This window comes from Typha angustifolia, chromosome 13 (assembly GCF_048772165.1).
Source record: "Typha angustifolia cultivar Huaian chromosome 13, ASM4877216v1, whole genome shotgun sequence".
NCBI lineage: Eukaryota > Viridiplantae > Streptophyta > Magnoliopsida > Poales > Typhaceae > Typha > Typha angustifolia.
The window spans coordinates 4,953,453-4,974,257 of NC_133251.1; the positions used below are offsets into that span (position 1 = coordinate 4,953,453).

Below are 20,805 nucleotides of genomic sequence, written 5' to 3' on the forward strand. Positions count from 1 at the left end.
AGAAGTTATCTCATTTATATGAGTCCTGTTGCTAAGCTATGATGAGAAATAAATTCTATGAAGAAAAATAAACCAACGTATAAAGATAAGAGTTTCTAGACGTGAACTTTGACTAATTGTACACTTTGTTTCACTAACTTGGTAAGCACATACATCATCAGCGTAGAAGATATGGAGAGACATCGTTGCCATCTAGATGGTTGAATCACCTCAAGTAAGTTATTCGAGGATCAGAATCTTGTTGCAAATATGACCTCAAGAAATTTAAGTTTTAATTGATGTAAACTTAATCTGCCAACACTTCACCTCCATGTTTGAATTTGGAAGAACTAGAGTGTTCTAATTCAAAGGAAGCACGGAGCCCTTTGGGATTCATGCATTTCAATAATATAAACCAAAAAAATTATATTCTTCTTTTTTTTTTCTCGTTAAAAATCACTTTTTTTTTAAAGAAATGCATGAAATCAAATGGCCCCTTCATTGAAAAAGTCAAACTCTAAAGTGTGAGCTATCACTATTGCTCATCAATAAGTTCCAGTGAACAGTTACTGGTCTTTATCTTGTCCCATCATCCATTCTAATGCTACAACTGCATCTCTGCACTGACTTTTAAGTTTTAATTGATGTACAATGTATAAGACTCAAAATCTATATTTCGAGCTAGTAGGATGGGGTTGAAATACTTACATAGACGATTGAAATCAACAGCAGTATCATTTTTTCTATGTCACTTCCAAGTCATTTTCTCTGCTTGCATTCATAAGAAGATTATATTTGACATTTTCTTTTTAATCTTTCTACCTAATTCTTTCATCATGTTGACAAAGAACAAACAATAGAACAAGAAAATGGATATTAAGCTCATGTAGGAACCAGCATATGCTACTTACCTGAGACAAGTTTCAGCATGAAAATTTAGCAGAGGCCCTAATGCTCCCAGAAGCTCTCCTTCCAAATCATCACTCATTGATAATTTATGGAAATATGGCATGACATCAGTAGTGATGAAACTCTTGAACTCAAGCTCTTAGAGTTTAGATTTTTCTAACAAATTTTTATAATGGAAATAAGTGGTTATGAACATATTAGAGAAACACAATATTACATTTTATTAAAACAAAATCTTCCATATGATTTATGTCCCAAATTAGTTCTTTTAGTAGATATACATCCACAGGCATATCGCTACAAGCATATGAGAGAACTCTGGAACCAGTATAATTCATACTTTTGTATTTACACTTAGATAGCGAAATATTAGTGAGACCAACTCGAGCTATGGTTCCTAAAGAGCCGATATCTCTTTGACCACTTGGATTTTGTCTGCTTCAAACTGTTCGTCTTCTGGAACAAAAAGAAACATGCGCCTTGATGAGTTACAAATTTAGTGGGAGTTAAATAGGGGAATAAATATCTTTTCCACAAGAGTACTCCATGGAAACTCGTGAAAGTAAAGCTGATATAACAGCAAGTAATACATGAAAGAACTTGCAAATAGAGAACATACATACAGAATATGTGTAAAAAGAATATTGGTCCTGCAATTTCCATGAAAATTTCAATAGGAAAGATTGAAATTCAATAGGGGTCTAATTATAGCAAAAATTACCTTTATCTATCTGGAAGCCAGTTAAAAACCGCAGAAGCTTGCTTTTGTTTGTCACTAGAATGCTTACAATCTCAGGTGGTTTATTTTGATTAGCAGCAAACAACTGAAATATTCGAAGAGAAGTAGAGTTATGATTTAGGCAGACAAATTATAATACATAGCAAAAGCATAGCAATGGTGAATCATGCCTTGAATACATGGAACGCATCTACTTGAATGTTCTTGCTTGACTCCTGTAAAAGAAGAAAAGGAAAAAGTATCAGCTATAATGTTATATATCTCTGAGATGTAACATGAAAATGGAAGTGCATTAGATGTCCGTGCATATTTAACGGCATGCAAGGCTCGGTTAATATAAATTGGGGTTCCTAAGCAAGAATGTGAAATGCGTTCTTAAAACCTAGTATTAAAACATAAACAATATTTTAATGGCTTTGATGCATCCCTTACTCTCATTTTCCTATGACTTCATATATTCCTCTGCCCACCAATCTTTCAAGAAATTTTTTTTTTTGAAGCAATAACAAAGGCTTTTTAATCAATTATACTTTAAAGGAGGTCCTTTTTAGCTAGGTATCTGTCATCTTTAATCAATTACATGGGTTTATAAATGATGATTTTTTTTACCTAACGAGAGGGGGTAGTGGTACGAGGTTCCCACCAAGGCAGGGTTTGCAGGGAGACTATACACCCTCGCTCTCTTTTCTGAGAAGGATGTTTTTACAAGACGTAACATATTTTACCTAATAAAGCGGGTGTCACCTACACAGAGTATGCAGAGAGACATATACAGCCTTGCAATCCTTTCCGAGGAAGATGCTTTTGCAAGATTTGAAACCACGACCTATTTGGATGCAAGGGGCAAGCCTTATGGTCACACCAACTGCCGCCCTGTCGATAACATCTTCCACCTATCTTTTTTTTATTTTTAATAGAAGCTACATCCTACTATGGTGCTTATATTCTATTGCAAAGGACCAGTGTTCTAAGGTGAACTATCCAAACTTCCTAGGTGAGAATCTTCATTCTATGATAGAAGCTTCAGCAATTATTTCCACTCATCAGTAAGAGCTAAGCCAGAGAATCATCCTTTTGGATTTTGAAGCCAATACCAATGGTGCTATAACCCAAGGCACTTGCACAGTATTTCAATTTCTGTTCCCTTCTTAAGATGATGAAAGCCTGAAACTAATTAACATAATGCTATTTCCTCTATTATCTATCTGTCAAAAGGTAGATAACAAATATGTTGCAAAATGAAACTATTTCAGTTATCAATACTACAAGAAACCAACACAGTATCCAATTTGGTTGAACATATAATAAACAGGGTACAACATACCCGAAGAAGGTTCATCAGGATCATAAGATTGTCCTTCGAACTAACATATTGCACCATAACTGCAGAATTTGATCTATCCAGTAGCATGTCTCCCAAAAGCTGTAACGAAAAAATCAAAGACAGATTTCTAAGATATCCAGAGTTATAAATGAGAATCATGAACTAATTTGGCTAAATACCCTGTCTTCCCCTCGAGACATTTGCAATAGAATGATTAGAGATTAGTTTAATAGGCCTTTACATGAATACGATATACCAAAGCATAAGTTCCTATTTATTCAATGTTGTAATTTGGCATCGGAAAAGAATTAAAATCTCATGTGCCCAATGAATTATACCTTGATAGCTTGCCTTCTTGTTATGTAGTTGTCAGAAGATAGAAGCTTCAAGTTAAATTCTGCAAAAAACTGGAGACAAAATAGCTAGAAAATTATGAATATGATTGTATCATGCCAGAGAAAAAAGGGGACTAGAAAGAAGACCAGCATTCTAGAATTCCTGCTCAACTTTACAAAACAATGAATATTAGAAATGCCTACAAGCTTCATGGTATCTGAAGAATATCCTTAATATTTACAGTGATATGTAAAGGCTCTGTATTATTGAGTACTCTTCAATATTCATCCATGAGATTAGAATCAAAAGACGATGGATGCAAAAGATTTTACTAGATCATTATTATTAGATTATTCTATATAGAGTAAACATCAACAATTTAATCCTTTAAAATTAGTTGGATATCATCTATCGAGGAATACTTCATCCAGGAATAGTTCAGGACCATTTCTATGCTCAATATGTAGAAATTTGTTGAAGAATGTAATACGTTCCTCACAGGTCAATAACATTCAGAAATTTCCAATGATAGTAACTAAAAGAAACTTATTGGACAATGAAAGATTTTCTTGTTCATCACAGAATTTGCACTATATGAATAATTTCATATAAAACAAAAATAAGGTATAAATCTCACAAAAGGAAAAAAGAAGAAGAAACCACTTACCCAGTCATAGTTTTTAGAAAGAAATTCAGTTACAGTTGATTTATGCCTGGTCAAGAGTTCCTGTTATAGAGCAACACATTGTTGTTACCACATGCATTAATTAGAGAATGCACCAAGTAATGATAGAAAAGTAATTCTTCCATACAATGTGCTATTGATATAGAAACAATTTGCCACCATTAGAACTACAAGGAATTGACACTAACTGTTAAAATATAAATATAAAAATCATTGTTTTCTAAGAACTTAAAGGTTTTAGAGTATTTGATGAATTTAAGGATTTGGTCAATCCCGAGACTGATCAGCCAAAACAATTGGGGATCGGCTATGATGGCATCCCAACTCAAAACTAGTCTAGTGACTAGTTTTCAGTATGATATTGTGTGAAATGATCTGATACAAGTCTTTTAAAGTTAATTGGGTAGCATTTGTGAGGGATCCGACTCATGTGCAACCCGCGGACATCAAATAATTAATATCTCCAAGCCAAATACTTCAAAAAGTCCCATCGACATCCGATGCAAATCTGGTCTCCATCAACATCTGACAAGCTCTTCCACCAAATATCTGACTCCCTTGACTTCAACAACCCCGGGTATGAAACTTCTTTGTTTTCCTCTCTCTCTCTCTCTCTCTAAATCCCCACCCTATCTTTCTCTCTCAGACCCCTCTATTACTCTCTCTCTAGCCTCTCTTTTTGTGTATATTTCCTCTCTCTCTTTGTTACTAAGGGTGAGAGAGAGAGGGAGGAAGAAAGAGAGAGAGAGAGAGATAGAGATGAGTGGGAAAGTACAAAAGGAAAATATTGGGTGGAGAGATAGGGAGAAAAACGGTAAAAGAGAGTGAATGGGAGAGAAACAATACATTTTATTTGTGTGAGAAGAAGGGGGTGAGTAGGAGAGAGCTTCGGAAATTTTTTTTTTATCTATTGATAAAGGAAAAAAAGAGAGTGTGGGAGATAATATATGAGTGTTTTATTTTAAATTAAAATTTATACATGAGTAATTTATATTTTTCTATTTTTTAAGATTTTCTTGTATTTTAAAATAATCTTTAGAATTTTATATAATTAAAAAAAAACTTGATTTTGAAAAGCCGATACAATGGACCGAAACAGCTGATACTATTAATACAGTCGAATATGTGTTATTTTTTCAAGCGATCGATCTCTATTTTGATCTCGATATTTGAAATCTTGGATGAATTAACATAGCATTAGAGCAGAGATTCTGGATTCGAATCCCGTCAAGCACATCCATTATTTAAAATATAAAACCTGCACCATTTAATTCAAATCTACTTCTAGGTCTATCAAAAATCTCAAGCCAAAAGGTGAAGAGTGTTATATTATAAAATATAAAAAAACTACCATTCTCTAACAACTTAAAATTTTAGTGTAGTCAGTGAATTAACATGGGGGTGTTAGAATAGAAAGTATAAAACTATTATGCTCTAACAACTTAAAATTTTAGAGTAGTTAGTGGGTTAATAGTAACAAGGAAATAGCATAAAAAGTATTGCTATTGACTACTGGTCTATCATATTAGAATAGAGCAATATGAAAGAAGATGAAAGATAACATATTTGAACAACAAACATCAATTTTGCAATATTTAGAACAAAGACAAATTTAGAGACAATATGTATAGATAACGCACATGCTAGTCAGCTTCTGACAGATCTGATAGTCTAGGACAGTCCTAAATCATCCTCACCATTATAAATTGCCCATTTAGGTCGATGACTATCTAATATTGTTGGAACTGGCATGGAGTTGTCTGGAGCTTGCAACTTACAAGGTCTAGTGATCCACCCAATAGAAGTTATATACCATCTACTCTACTTGCAGCACGGATTGTAGCTTGTGGCTAAACGCACATTTTAAGACAGCTATTTACACCTCCATGCAAGAAAAGAAGCAAGTATGGCCTCCAAGATTCAATGATCTGAATGTGGGTATCACACAATTTAGATTGCTTTAGAACTGTCAGTCTCCAAGAATATTTGTGAATTCAGTCCACAATAGCAGAGGATTGTCTAAGGGAAGTTCTGATAAGTGCACTAATATATAAAAGAAACCAAAATAGGAAGTTCATGTGTCTGAAAACATATAAGATATACCATCCAACCATACCCTGAATGCTCAATCTGCCAAATATGATTAATTACAGAACCCATCCAAGAAAGGTTGAAAACTGAAACATGAATATGTTTATTTATATATCACTCAAATGTCAACTTTTAATGGAGTATGTCTGAAAACTAAGCAATTAAATATGGCAGCCATCCAAGAATTTTAAAGAATAAAGACTGAGGAAGATGAAAATTGAAATCATTCGTTCAATTTCTCAAGAACCTAAAATTCTAAATTTAATTAGTTTATATATTTCCTAAATCCAGTTGCACAATTTGATGCCCACAGGATCTGAAAGGACTCTACCTCTCATAAGTTCCCCATTTTCTTTATTAAACATTAGCTTTGCCCCCCTCAAATATCCCTTCACAGGATTCCAAATTAATCCACTATCCTGTCTGTCCTGTGGCGTATGCTATCAGTAAAGATCAGTGTCATTCCCCTTCTAATTACCACACTGGATTGGCAGTGACTCACGCAGCACTACCACTTCCAGCAATATTACAGGTTGACCAGCCAATACCATTACTTGAGAACCATAACTTGCAAATGATTGTCCTTATTATATAGTGGAACATGTTTAGTATTCACATATGCAAGAACAATAAATAAAGACTAAAATGCTGGGTTACAAAAACATGAAAAGGTAACTACAGTAACTTATTAAAGACAAAATCCATGAACAAAAGACAGACTAAATTTTTACAGTGTTGAAGAGGAAATTAAAAATAAGAATGATTTAACCTTGAAAGTTGCAAAGGCATCTGATGCTATGTCAAAATTTGGAAGTTGTATAAACACAAAGAACTTCTTCATGTGCTCTGACTCCAAAATATACCTGTAAGTGAACAACTAACTGAACAAAATGAACAAGAAGTTCACTAAAAGACAAATTTTAAACTGAATCCAAATATAGGCATATGTAATGTATACTGCTTAACAGTTGAAGAATCACTGCATGTAGGGAAGAATCAAGGCATGCATGCTAAAGTTGTCTTGTACCCAACACAGTTGCTGTGCCATAATGAGGCAAATTGGAAGCACACAAACACACACAGTCACAGAGAGAGAGAGAGAGAGAGAGAGAGAGAGAGAGAGAGAGAGAGAGAGAGAGAGAGAGAGAGAGAGAGAGAGAGGGAGGCAGAGAACGCAGTGGCTAGAGTTGCGTTGATTGCTGCAGGGCAGCAAGTAAAGGACACATTGCTGCTCCCCATGCACTACCTCCCTTTGTCCACATTCTTTCTCTCCATAAATCAAAAGGGGAGAGACAGAGAGAGCAGCTCCCACAACTGGGGCTACTCTACATCTTGCCCTGTGCAGACCATGAAGAACTTGGGATCACTGAGCTTAAAAGTAAGCAACTGTGATTAGACAGATCATGAAGAACTCTTTGGCCATTTGAACAACACATCATCTTTTTACTGTACTAACTTGCCCTTCCTCCTACCGCTCAAACTATTTTTTTAGCACAAATGTGCTACAGATGAACATCTCTTTCATTCAGCGGACTGTTTACAAGCATCCAACCTGTACCGAATTTTCTTCTTCCCACTTAATCTAGAAAGAGTAAGTCCTTTCATCCCAATTAATATGCATTTAGAGATGTACTATAATAGACAACAAGTCCTATAAGGCAATAACAAATCAGCATCAGTAAATCCCAACGAGAGCCAGGAGATCACATGAGTATTGATGGATGATATTAGTTATGCACTTCTTGTGAACACATTTGTAATTGCAACTATTGGAAATATTTACAGTACAATGAAATAAAACATTTGGTTCATATTTAGTATGCATTATAGTAGTAAAAGCCACTCAATTGTGCTTGAAACAGCATAGCCACTCAATTGTATAAAACTATAAATGCTAGCTTCCCAAAGAAATGAGGGAACTTCATGAGTTCGTCCAAAAATAACTTGTGTTATACAAAATTACAAATACATCTAATGCATTATCTACAGAAGAATTGACGCTCAGCCAAAGAAAACCTCTACTATTTCTCAATAAAGAAAAAAGTAAGCAGCGTAGCAGACAATTTTATAGGAAATTGCTACAATATATTTGGTGTCCTTTGGCAAGATATATTATTATACCAACAAGAAATATACATCTACTATAGAAACTGTTAACTATAAACTTTGACCTGAAAAGCATCAAACTTAAAGTAAAAGGTAATAAGATTCAGCATTGCTACCTTGCGATACTTTGATGACGGATGCACTCTCTCAACATAGCACCATAATGTAAAGCAATGTCCATGTTCTCATACCTGCAAAGCCAATATGTTACCTACTGCAATATCTAGACAAAGGAATAATCATCTTCAACAGAAAATTGTCCTGCAAACCATTTCTTTCTGTAAAAGATAGTGTCTTGTAATAAAGAGAAAAGCCTTACTACGTATCAGAGGACTTGCTCCGAATCTTTTCACCTTGGAATGAGGTTTTCTAGAATATATAGGGTGAGGGTTATATATTCTGCCAGCATGGTTCAAAGTTTTGGTTTCCATTTCAATTGGTATCGATTTTGACAACTACATAAATTACTAAAGGTGTAAACTGCATTTTTATCAAATCACCCAAAAAAATACTTCTAAAGGTGTCTCATGGAAAGAGTTGTGTAAGAAAATATTGAAAAGACAGGGTGTAAACTGTAATAAACACAATAGTTGGGTGCAAAATGGAGAATCTCAAAAGAAAATAACACTTAATTCTATATTGCCGATGACACTTGGACGCTATAAAATTTGCATCTTACCCAGATACTAAAATATCCAAAAGATCTTTGTTTGCTTCCAAATAGTCAGAAGCAATTAACCGCGACTGGACGAATTGCCTTTGCAAATTTGCAACAACTTGAGTAGCATCTTTCCTAGTCTGCATTCACTCAAGAAGCCATGTATTGCACATGTTAACAAGTTAAGCATAGATATATACATAAGGAAGAAACCAACCTCACATATATTACTAAACTGACATACAGTAACCAACGTCAAATTAAACAAACAATTCAGATAGCTACCTCTAAGTTCAATTTTGGAAGGCAAATAATTAGTAGACGTAGCGTGTTCTCTCTAAAAAACTCTTGGGTCAACTGTGTACAAGTTTCAGAGACTGGCTCTGATTCACCACTGCCATAAAGAATATATTTCAACTCCCGGATATTTTTGCACAATTCGGCCATCTGCATATTTAGAATTCAAGATATGAAGCAACAGAATTTTTTTTTTAAAAAAAAAATATTAGGCATCAGAAGAAAGGAACAATGTAGGAATATATTTAATTACAGTTCACCAGATAAAGCACAATGTAGGATCCATAAATCTCCAAATATCCCATGCCAATTCGTAAATCTAGAAACCTCAAGTTCATATCTTTGTTACCATACATCACAATATTCCGAAAACCCTCTCTATACAAGCACATTATACTACAGAAATCCACGAATCCAACCGAAAATTACAAAACGAACTCGGAGAGCCCAAAAGATTCCAATGTCAGCCAAAAGTACCCATCAAATCCCAAAAAGTGAAGGAACCCAGATCAAAGTTCGACATAATTGGACTGGAAAAAGTAAAGAAACCAAGTAATTCGACGCCAGTAGCAGCGGAATCGGATCACCTTCTCCTCCCGCTTGGGCTCTTGGGATTTCGAGCTGATATCGACATAGACAAGTAGCTCCCTCGTCTGCCGCACGACCTCAGCCGGAGTCTTCGGCTTCGACTTAAAGAGGCCCTTCATCTCCTCCTTCCTCCCCGGGAGGCCTCCAGCGATCGAAGCAACTAGGGCTGGGTTTAGAGTTGGGATTCGCCGGTGGCTTCGCGAGCTAATTGCTCCCTCCTCGCTCGCGAGCAAAAGGCAACGGTCGCCATCCACAACCGTTTCTTGACGCCTCCTCTCCTTTTCTCTCCTTTTCTCTCCTTTTTCCTCTTGGGATGTTTTGCAAATAGGCACCTCTATTTATTTTTATCCATTATACAAAAAATCACCTAACTCTTAAATATTTAGAAATCAACCCCTTCTCCTCTAGTTATATTTATAGGGTAAATTACAAATTGCCGCTTACTATGTCCAAAATTAAACTACTTTACGCTTTCTGTAGTTTAAATTAATAGTTTCATTTTTTTTTTTAATCTAAAATAATAGAGAAATTATTGGAGAGAATTTCCTCGCCGAAATAAACAATAAAAAAATTACGGTAATTATATTTTCCAGTTAATTAGTCTAAATAATATGCACGTCTTATTTTTCAAACAACACCCTAATAACTAACTACTGTTAAATAATATATAGTTTATATAACCAACTCTATTATTTCTTTTTAAAGTCTATGCATTTTATGCCTTACCGTATAAAAGACTAGAAGACAGGAAATAATGAAAATATAAGGTGTTATTTGAGAATGTATCTTCTTCTTCTTTTATTTATTTATCTTTTCTTATCCACTGTGATCGAGAAAGAAGAAAGAGTACTAGCTAGTAATGTTGTCTATCTATCCTTATCGGATAAGGATGTGGTGTCGTTATCCCTGCGGAGGATTTGGGTGGTGATGGGGTCCTTGGCCTGTCCGAAAACCTTTTGTTGGTTGGATGGATTGAATTATTGCCTCTTTTTGGATGGCTTTGTTGGGGTGGGGGGAAAAGAAGAGCTTTTTTATTATCAAAAAAAAAAAAAAGAAGAAGAAGAAGAGCTTTTCAGCAAACTAGCAATGTCTCAGATTTGTTTTTGTTTTTGTTTTTGTTTTTAATTTATTTTATGTAAATAGAACGAGGCGAGTTTAAAATATTTAATGCTGGAAAGGTTCTGTTTCGAGTTATAATTTGGGAGATTTAGATATAGTTTAGTATTAACTTTAATATCAGATAAAAAGCAGTGGTGAGTTTAATACTTTAGTTATAACGTAAAGTTTAACATATTATTCTCGTTGAAAATAGATTTTTTTTTTTTTGTGTGTGTATATATATATATATATTAAATTTGTTAGAAATCATACTTCGGTCCATGAGAGATTTTGGTGGTTATGGATTAAAAAAGTAACTATAGTAGAATTGGTAGATATCCTTCCATCGCTATAACTAAGAAGATTGATTGTAGGGTCAAAATTGGTGGTGGTTTGAATATTATACGACTTGGCTTAGTTGATGGCTCGACAATATAGTTGGCTGAAAGGAGCAGTTTGATAACGTGACGACTTAGAACAATATCTGAAGACGTTAGTTCTGAGCATCGTACGATACAAACGATTTAAAACCTATACAAGACAGTTTAATAAATTAGTTAAAATTTAATGAAGCTTAACAAAAAAGGAAGTGATTATAAAATAGTCGCATTTTAAAACTTCTATTTTTGATGTTTGGTTAAAAAAAATACTAAAAAAGTGACTAATATACATACCAAAAATAACTTCACTTTTTTTAAACAGAGTCACTTCGTTAATCATTGAGCTACATTTTCTAGCAATCGACTACATTCCAAATCAAATAATAATTTATGGGCTAATCATGAAGAAAAAAAGAAGCAATAATTCAAGACATCTGGATATCAGTTCTCTCACATATAATTGCGGTACAAACAGATCATCATGGCTACCATGAATGGTAACTGTAGTTTGATTCACTCTTCATAGGTAAACGGCTGTGCTTCTTTCAGAACTGTATTACATGTACAAACATAACAAACTACGAAGAACATCATCCGAAATGTCCAAATCGTTGACGGATATACTACATTAGCAATCCGATGCTTGATCAAGCAAGATAAAGAGGTCAAGAAAAATTGTGATGATAAAAAGTTAGAAATCAGGTAAATCTTTTGGAAAGTTCTGATCAACGACAAAGGTCGCTACCTAATTGCCCCACTTGCAATGGATGAAACCTTGCAAACACCAGCTGATGTTGTGAATGGCACATCTTTGTAACATGCTACAAGCTCTCCATCAGTGTGGAGGTCAACTTGCACCTTCTCCCAGACCTTGCTCTTGGCATTCAACACAGTGTCTGGCTCACCTGAATATCCAGCAAAAGTTACTCGCTCTCCCACCACAGCAGATGCTGGAGGATCAACCAACTCCACCTAAATTCCAAATGTGTCAAGAGCATATAAATTTGTTCCGATTTGATACTCTTTACATATATTTCGATAGACACCAAAAAATGATTTGTTGCCCTATCCTCTGGATATATATACACTTCAATTACAGAGTACATATAATATAAATCATGTCTTGCATTTGATCCAATTCCACGTCAAGGAGCAGAGCTGCAGAGAACATTTTCATACTACTACTAGATGTCATAATTGTCAAGAGCCTCAGCTAGAAACTTGCTCTTACTGGGTGGTGGAAACAGTCACTAGAGAGTATCGACAGATCCTTTATTTTTATTTATTAAAGAGTATCAAGTAGCAACGGAATTTATGCAGGAAATGATGTAGGATATTAGGCAGGAATATCAAACAAGCTGTTGTCTTATAAAGTAAGATAAAACTGTCAAAAATGGCAAAAAGATATCACGGGTTACCTTGGTATGATCATCACTGGATGCAGCCAAAACCATCGCATGTGATTTAATACCACGCATAGCCACTGGTTTTAGATTGCAGAGAACACAAACTTTTCGATTCTGCCAGTAGAGAAACAGCACGTATGCAGCAAGAAAAGAATTAATAAGTGTAAGATAATCAATCTCTATAATAGGAGAAAAGGGCAAAGGGTGAACCTGCATTTCTTCCAGTGGGATGTACTTAACAAGCCCACTAACCACTGTTCTAGTTGAATCTTCTCCCACATCAATTTCTTCCACATAAAGGGAATCAGCATCTGGATGCTTCTGAACTTTCTTTATGAGACCCACACGGATATCTAGTTTGGAGACTGAAATTTCTGCTTCAGAAGCCTTTGCTTTGGTACTACCAACTGCTTTAGCACTTTGTTTCTTCGTCTTTCCTTCTGTTGAAGATAATGTCCAATGTTTATATGCATTTATAAGAGAAACTTCATCTGCAATAAAGTTAAACAAGTTCTACCAAAAGAAGCATTTGTGGCAGTCAAAAAGTGCCATTCAGAACACAGTAAAAAGTTGTGAACTTATGACAAAATTACTATTACAGCTGATTTTCATATTTTTCCAACTGGACATTTTTATCTAGTCACTCAGGAAATAAAAATTCAACTCCTTTGACATTAACTTCATGTTAGTTATACTAGGAAATATAACCCATTGAATTTATGTAGTTATATTCAGTTGAACATAAATCATAGTCTGCTGAACATAGCCCCTAAAGCAGCAAGAACAATAAGTACATATGGTAGCACTTGGGGTGAAAACAGGTCAAATGAACTCTAACTAACCTGATCCAAATCGGATTCAGTAAAAATTTCTTTCTGACCCGAATACGGGTAGGATTTCTAAAACAAAAATCTGAATATGGATTTAGATACGGATAATTTTCTTAAAGAATTCGAATATGGATACAGATACGGATTGGATATAATTTTTTAGATATGAATATTGGATATCGGATATACGTTTACCCACATATTTTTTGAATAATTTATAAATTTTAGTTTGCTTATTTAAATGGTGATTACTGATATTTGTCACTAATGATGTATTATATATTATTTGTAAAGATTGATTTTGTTAATTTTATATGTATTTAACATATAAGAAATTTTTTAAAACTTTTAATAGTTTGTGTTAATTGTGTCCAAAAAAATGTCATAATTTGTTTAAAATTCAATTCGTATCCATTTAAGATCTGATCGTCAATCTGAAAATTATCCATATTCATTTAGTTAGGATATAATTTTAAATATTATTCGTCCAATATCCATATCTAGATTAAAAATATAGATCTAGATACAAGTTGAGCACTATCTGATCCGTATCCGATTTGTTTTCACCCCTAGGTAGCACTACTAATGTTTAGAATTATGATAAACCTAACAGGTAGATCTTCACTGGCTGGCAAACACAAAGTATACTCCTACGACAAACAGTGGGAAACTCAGTTTTGCAAAAGCACCTCCAGTTAAGTAGATCATGATAAGATACTATGAGAACATCTAAGTGTCTAAAGTTATATAGAAGACCAAGACACCAAGAAGACACAAATGATGTCACATAATGATCAACTTAACCAAGATTTTCTAATCAAGTTTCAACTAATTATCATGTAGGCAATAAGTGAAAGCTCAAAGAAGAAAAGGGATACTACTGCAAAAAACATGGAAATAGAGAAACCTGATAACTTTGTGGTCTTCAGTTGCTCCGCGATCATTTTGGCATCAGCTTCTGCTTTCAAAAGCCTATCAGCTTGACTACCAGCAAATTTCTGTCTGAAACATTCCACTTCTTCGTCTTTCTGTAGATATTTGTTAAAATGACAATATAAAGTACGACAATATACATGGACAAGAATGAGCCAACACGAAAATGATAGAGTAAACATACCAGTTCCTTAAATAGTGGCTCAGGTTTCCCTATTTTGTGGCCAGGAGGTAGAAAATCCCAAGGTCTTTTTGCCTTACTGATTTCTCCTTTCTCCTCACAGAAAGAGAGACATCCTGGAGGTACGTTAATCTGCCTCATTACCTTGTGTGCAACAAAAGACAATTCAAATTTGCAATGAGACACAGCAAAGGAATGAAGTTGAATAGAAGAAGAATCTGGTAGTCAAAACATTAATGAGAGAAGAAAACAAAAAGGAATATAGAAGGTACTTCATTAGAAAAGGAAGGCATGAAAGGTTCCAACAAACATGCAAGAAGATACACAAGTCCAACTGAAGTCTTCATAACAATGGCACATGAACATGGATCTTCTTTAAAAAGCCTCCAAAACTGGCTCTCCTACAAACAAATGAAGAAAAGCAAACAACAAACCATGATGAGATCAAGAAATTCTTAATCCAACATATTGAGAGCCAAACAATACTAAACTTACTTGCAAATATGCATTTCCCACACTTGAAATGCTCATGGCAGTTTTCAGACCTTGTTTTAGTTTGACCTGTCATACAATGAGTAGTTTTTTTTTTTTTCAATTATTCAGCAGCATAGTGATTCCAGATCACTAATAACAACTCATTAAGGAGGTTTCAATGTAATAAAGTAGCATGAGCATACAGTACAAGTTAGTAAATCACCTTTTCCATGGCATCAAGATACTGGTCAATCAATTTACCAACATTGTCTGCCAACAAATTTGTTAACTGATGTGATTCTGCATTAGGAGCATCTGGAATAATTGAATCATATCCAGCTCCTGCAGAAAAAGATAACCTGTAAGTACAGTATAAATTGACACTACATGAATCTAATTGCAACTAACTCAGAATGGGACTTCTCATATATGAACAGTAGACCAAAATGAGCTAACATTTTTCTATGATAACGCTTTGTAATTCCAGTAAACAGTGAGGAGATCATCGAGATTCACAGTTCAAACACAGAACATAACAGAATAAGAAAATTGATTTGCATGCCTCAATTGTTAGGCATGTTTTTCTAAGTTTCTAACTAACATGCAGAAGCTATTAGTCAATGTGCTTGGAGTGGATACCCAACAGTCATATGGTTGACTTCACTAACCTGCTGGTTTGGCAATGAAACTCAATACACGATTAATAAAATTTCCCAAGTTATTGAGCAACTCGTTATTCAGTTTCGCCTGCAGATCTGCCCACGTGAACAATGTATCTGATACCTAAGTCACAAAAAGCACTTCAAATTAGAGCTAAAAAACTAGATATGCAAGAAAATTTTATGCTGACCTAAAATAAAACTAAATTTCATCTAAACTGACCTCAGGTCTATTAGTGAGCAAGTAGTATCGCCATACTTCTGAAGGAATCTTTGTATCCTTTGCATCATTTCCAAAGACTCCAATACCTTTACTTTTTGAAAACTTTCCTGTCAATCAAGGAAGCAACAATGTCAAGATAATAAACATAGATTCTACAAACCTTCAAGGAATTAAGTTACAAAGCAATGACAATAACGCATATCATTCCAAAGTTATAATATCAGCCTAATTCCTTAACTACAGCATACCAAAGTGGTTTATAAATACTCAGATCAAGGAAAAAAAAGCATGAAATAGATAAAATCAAAATCAAAATGGCATTTTGTATATCAAGTGATGTTTTATGAGTTTCAACTTTTGAGTAAAGTATTCAATTTTCAAGTTGACATCCATTAAGCTATATATAGAACAATTAGAAACTAATGAAATAATTGATATCAAGTATGTTTCTTTCCACACAAAAAAATACTATATGAATAATATCATTAAATCAAATGAGTCAAAGATCAAATATATTCAGGTATTCAGGTTATTTATAAGCTTGCAATAATTAATTTGCTTATAAGTTCACTTCCATAAATTTGCATAAGCTATTGTAAGTCCTCAGTTATCACAATCCATCAGAAAACACAAAAGCTTAAGAAAAAAATGTCACCTTTCTTAATTAGCATTCCCTATAAATCTTTACAACAACCTAAAATTGAGCAACATTTACGACAACTGTAAAACTGATCTAAAACAGTTAAAATTCGTTGAAACAGATTGCAACTAAACAAGAACATCCAAATTGAACTGTTGAAACCTGAAACCACCAACACTCAAATTGTTCAAAGCAGTAAAATGCTGAATCTATCAAAACAAAATCAATTTCGGATTAGCATTGACAAAATCTCAGCCATGATTAAGATTCAAGAGATGTTATAGACTATAGGAAAAGCAAAAATGTAGAAGTATCAGGGAATAGAGTTATGCAATTATGAACATCAATGGTACTTACTTCATGTAATGACTATGTTAGAATATATTTAAATCCCTCAAGGGATGGTCTAGAGTATGCATATTGTCATTCCTTGAATGTGCATGTGCTGACTATAAAGGCATCAAAGTGCACGAGCCTTGGGCCACACGGGGTCAATGCATTTGCTAGCTATACGAATAATAAAGGTGTACCCAAAAAAAAAAAAAAAAAGCCAAATAAAATGAAAAAATAAATAAGTCAACTAAAATGAAAAAAAATAATTGTCTTGTTGGGCTTTGCTCGGGCATATCTTTTTGTACGTGGTAGATAATTGGGCTTCTCAATAGTGCGCAAATCCCACTGCCCAATGTTTTAACATTTAGGTCTCTCGTAACGGACCAAAGAACAAATTATTACACAAAGACAGATATGCAATAAGCCAATAATTCAAATATCATTAATCATGCTTCGGAACATTCTGAAAATAACTCCTACCAAAGATTGTAGTTTATGGATATTAATACCTGCTTCATAGTTTAAGTATTCAGTAACACTAATTGTCTTCATCATTGTCCAACTTTCACCAGTTCCAAGAAGTGTAGAAGGAAACATAACCTGGCATCAAATATGAAATGTATGGTATTACAAGGAAATAATTGTTTGCAAAAATTAAGAGAATAGAGCAGTTGTAGACAATGTAAATAAATTCTCATACTACAAAACCCAAAACTTTTGACTGGCTCTCTTTACACAGAGGAGAGGTTACAATTCTAACAGAGTTTCTAATTCTGTCAGAAGTCCATAGTGGGTGCAGTAAGTCAATCACGTAAAACTTAAATTCTTGTGCATGAGCAAGTCTTGACAGTACCTGGCTCATTTTCTTGTTGAGAAACGATCAGCAGGAAAAGAGTGGTTCTTAATACCAAATGAGCATGATAGAGGGTGTAACTCTTGCAAGGAGCATCCAGATTACAATACAACTGGAAGGTAACATGAATGAAGTTACTGAAGGTATGGATCTAAGGTTACATAATGTACAAGCTATTCTGAACTCTAAAGGTCAAAAATGCAACTCTGAAAGAAATAGCTTAAAGAAAGTGTATATGTTGTGAGATTTCTGTTTTCTTAAAAAAAGAAAAGAAAAAGGAATTGAGACAGTAGCCATCAGTCATGAACAAGGTAAGTTTGTCAGTAAATGCCTAGTCACACTTACAGTTATAGTGCATGAATACCTCAAAATGTGACTCTGTATAGCTCCAATTATGAAAATAAGAAATTAGTTTATCATAAAATAACAGCAACAATTTTGCAGCTAAACATAGATAAATGTTCTTTAGACTGCAGTGAAGACTTATTTTATCATGAAGTACTGGAATTGCATACACAATATGGGGTACAACTACAAGTTTACTGAGATAGAAATATGGTTAGGCAGGATAAGGTCAGGGCCTATATCTGAATACCAGATCAAGGAATGTATATGTGAACCAAATTGTAATGCTGTAATTATGATATAGTATTGTTACCGTGTGAAATGGAACATTATCCTTGCCCATAAACTGATATAATTCCACGTTATCAGGATCCTTCCACCACTTCTCCCAATCAGGTGTGTAGCATGCAGTGATTGAGATATATCCAATGGGAGCATCAAACCACACATAGAAAACCTGGTGACAGCAATTAATACATCAATTTAAAGAAGCAGATAGATCTCTTGTTTCATGGACATGGAAAATCTGAATTTATAAAAATGCTGCCAAAATTAACTTTCACTCTGACTTATCAGACCTTATCCTTATACTTGTCATGTGGAACAGGAACTCCCCATTTAAGGTCCCTTGTGATACAGCGAGGTTTTAGTCCTTCCTTCAACCAAGCATTTGTTGCTTGAATAGCATTTTGACTCCAACCCCCAGCCACAGACATTTCATCGATATATTTTTCTAGTTTACTCCTCAGTAAGGGAAGCTCTAAAAACAAGTGATCAGTATCACGAATGCGAGGAGTATTTCGACATACCTACCAAAAGAATAAGGCAGAGGAAAGTGAGAGATGTTTATTGGTATCAAAAGCTCTAAATATGTATAACAGATATAAACTGGCAAAAGAATTTGTGAATAAATACCTTGCACTTTGGATCACTGAGTTCCGTTGGATTTAACAATTTTCCACATTTTTCACACTGGTCACCTCTTGCAGACTCGTAATTACAGCCCATCGTAGGACATGTACCTTCCACAAGCCTATCAGCTAAGAAGCGTGGGCATGTTTCACAGTATAGCTGCAAGAAATGTGAACATAGGCATTGGATAAGAAACTGCAAATTCTAGCATTTATGATAAAAAATTTGCATACTCGATAAGAACAATAACACAACAGTTACCAACCCACCTGCTGCATGGTGTTCTCTGAAAGCCAATTATTCTCCATCAGTCTGTGAAAAATCATTTGGCAAACTTCTGTCTGCTGCGGGGTAGATGTTCGACCAAACTCGTCGAAGCTTATGTCAAACCACTTATAAACCTCTTTGTGAATAGAATGGTATCTGTAAGACAGCAAAGACACTGTCATACAGCAAGACATAAGTTCACTCTAATCTTTATAAATGCGAGATGAACTCTTCTTCATCATTGTTATTCTTTATTTATCTTCTTTCTTCATCCAATAAGGGAAGATAAAATGAAGACAGTGTTTTATTCGACCAATTACAAGAAATGAACTTGCAGTAGCATAACCATAAGAATTTCAACTATAGTACTACTTCAAAAACAAGATAAAAACCCTATCTGTTCCTATTAGTAAATTGACAAAGCATACTCTAAACATCCCCTTTCCTTCAAAATTTCTACTTTCCAAACCCATCACGATGACTTGCATCAAATTCCCAACTATAGATTCTACTGATATTAGTTCAATTCATTACCAGATTTGACTTACTTTTATATCTCAAAATACATGGCCATTAAGCTCTACCACATTAAGTAGCTTATCAAGTTGTGAAAGCTTCGACATAGCATTTAAAGGAAATTATAACAAAAATATGAAATCAAAAAAGAAGGGATTACAGAAAGGTACGAACTTGTCACAGATTTCCTTTGGGGAACAATTCTCCTCCATGGCCTTGGTCTCGGTGGCAGTCCCATACTCATCCGTGCCACAAATGTATATAGCATTGTATCCCCGAAGTCGGCAGTACCGCGCGAACACATCGGCGCTAAGAACACCTTCAGGCGGGGGCAAGAAAAAAAAAAAAAAAAAAGACAATCAAACAGCTCTCCTTCTTTCCGATCGTGGCACCAAAAAATCACAAAAAACGCAAATTTGAAGAGGAAACCAGCGAGAAACAGATAGAATTACATCCGATTATATTGCCGAGGTGGGGGACGTTGTTCACGTAAGGGAGGGCGCTCGTGATTAGGATGTTTCGGCGGCCGAGGATTGGAAGCTTGGGGGATTTCTTCGCCGAACAGTCTCCCATTTCCATCTCGATCTAGAGAGAGACGTAAACCCTTCGCGCCTCGTAGGAGCGAAGAGGAGAGGAGAGGAGAGGAGAGGAGAGGAGACCGGCTCTGAGATGGGACGAGTGAGATTTCCCTTTAAACCTTAATAACGACTTTAGTGGTCGAGGTGCTGACGTGGGATGCACAATTTTATTATCTGAATAATAAATAAAAATAATAAGTAAATAACCTTTCTGTTTAAAAATTTGGGAAATATATGGATAAAATAAAGAGATGATAGATATCATGATACACTTCCAAATTTCTAGACTAAACTTTTTCCAACTTTCCATGATCAATAGATCATGAGCTATTTTTTTAAAAAAAATAATAGTTGAGTTCTAAATTAATTTTTTCGAGCTCAATCGCTTCTGGTTCAGAGTAGGGCTGTCAAAATAAATAAGCAACAAGCTCGACGGCTCAAATATAAATAAATTGAGTTTGAAAT

At 34.7% G+C, this 20,805-nt stretch overlaps 2 protein-coding genes across 3 annotated transcripts; both read right to left on the reverse strand.

Annotated features, from left to right (window-relative positions):
* Positions 1-1,027: 1,027 nt before the first annotated feature.
* Positions 1,028-10,016, reverse strand: LOC140775050 (putative MO25-like protein At5g47540). 2 transcript variants are annotated; one of them, XM_073118289.1, is made up of 11 exons: positions 9,712-10,016; positions 9,113-9,274; positions 8,849-8,967; positions 8,286-8,360; positions 6,833-6,926; positions 3,955-4,014; positions 3,290-3,358; positions 2,952-3,050; positions 1,798-1,842; positions 1,610-1,712; positions 1,028-1,341 (listed from the first exon to the last, which is right to left on the reverse strand). In XM_073118289.1, the coding sequence occupies exons 1-11, from the start codon at positions 9,829-9,831 to the stop codon at positions 1,286-1,288; spliced, it is 1,002 nt and encodes a 333-aa protein (XP_072974390.1). In that variant the 5' UTR covers positions 9,832-10,016; the 3' UTR covers positions 1,028-1,285. The 2 variants fall into 2 exon arrangements, with proteins under 2 accessions (XP_072974390.1, XP_072974389.1); XM_073118288.1 differs by having other exon boundaries at positions 1,028-1,344.
* Positions 10,017-11,592: 1,576 nt separating this feature from the next.
* Positions 11,593-20,437, reverse strand: LOC140774634 (probable methionine--tRNA ligase). Its single transcript, XM_073117710.1, has 17 exons — positions 20,215-20,437; positions 19,937-20,081; positions 19,249-19,402; positions 18,983-19,138; positions 18,646-18,876; positions 18,381-18,524; positions 17,379-17,469; positions 15,897-16,003; positions 15,683-15,797; positions 15,238-15,356; positions 15,036-15,101; positions 14,813-14,941; positions 14,544-14,684; positions 14,334-14,454; positions 12,807-13,036; positions 12,609-12,710; positions 11,593-12,162 (listed from the first exon to the last, which is right to left on the reverse strand). The coding sequence occupies exons 1-17, from the start codon at positions 20,339-20,341 to the stop codon at positions 11,932-11,934; spliced, it is 2,409 nt and encodes an 802-aa protein (XP_072973811.1). The 5' UTR covers positions 20,342-20,437; the 3' UTR covers positions 11,593-11,931.
* Positions 20,438-20,805: the final 368 nt, after the last annotated feature.

What these genes read in the sequence shown, in the direction of transcription:
- LOC140775050 (XM_073118288.1), bottom strand. Translation starts at nt 9,831, where the DNA reads ATGAAGGGCCTCTTTAAGTCGAAGCCGAAGACTCCGGCTGAGGTCGTG. An exon ending in TTTCTAAAAACTATGACTGG is followed by an intron (nt 3,359 to 3,954) that starts GTAAGTGGTTTC and finishes TTTTGTCTCCAG; the next exon opens with TTTTTTGCAGAATTTAACTT. An exon ending in TGGCTTCCAGATAGATAAAG is followed by an intron (nt 1,345 to 1,609) that starts GTAATTTTTGCT and finishes TTTTTGTTCCAG; the next exon opens with AAGACGAACAGTTTGAAGCA.
- LOC140774634 (XM_073117710.1), bottom strand. Translation starts at nt 20,341, where the DNA reads ATGGAAATGGGAGACTGTTCGGCGAAGAAATCCCCCAAGCTTCCAATC. An exon ending in ATGACAAGTATAAGGATAAG is followed by an intron (nt 18,525 to 18,645) that starts GTCTGATAAGTC and finishes TGCTGTCACCAG; the next exon opens with GTTTTCTATGTGTGGTTTGA. An exon ending in TCCCACTGGAAGAAATGCAG is followed by an intron (nt 12,711 to 12,806) that starts GTTCACCCTTTG and finishes CTCTACTGGCAG; the next exon opens with AATCGAAAAGTTTGTGTTCT.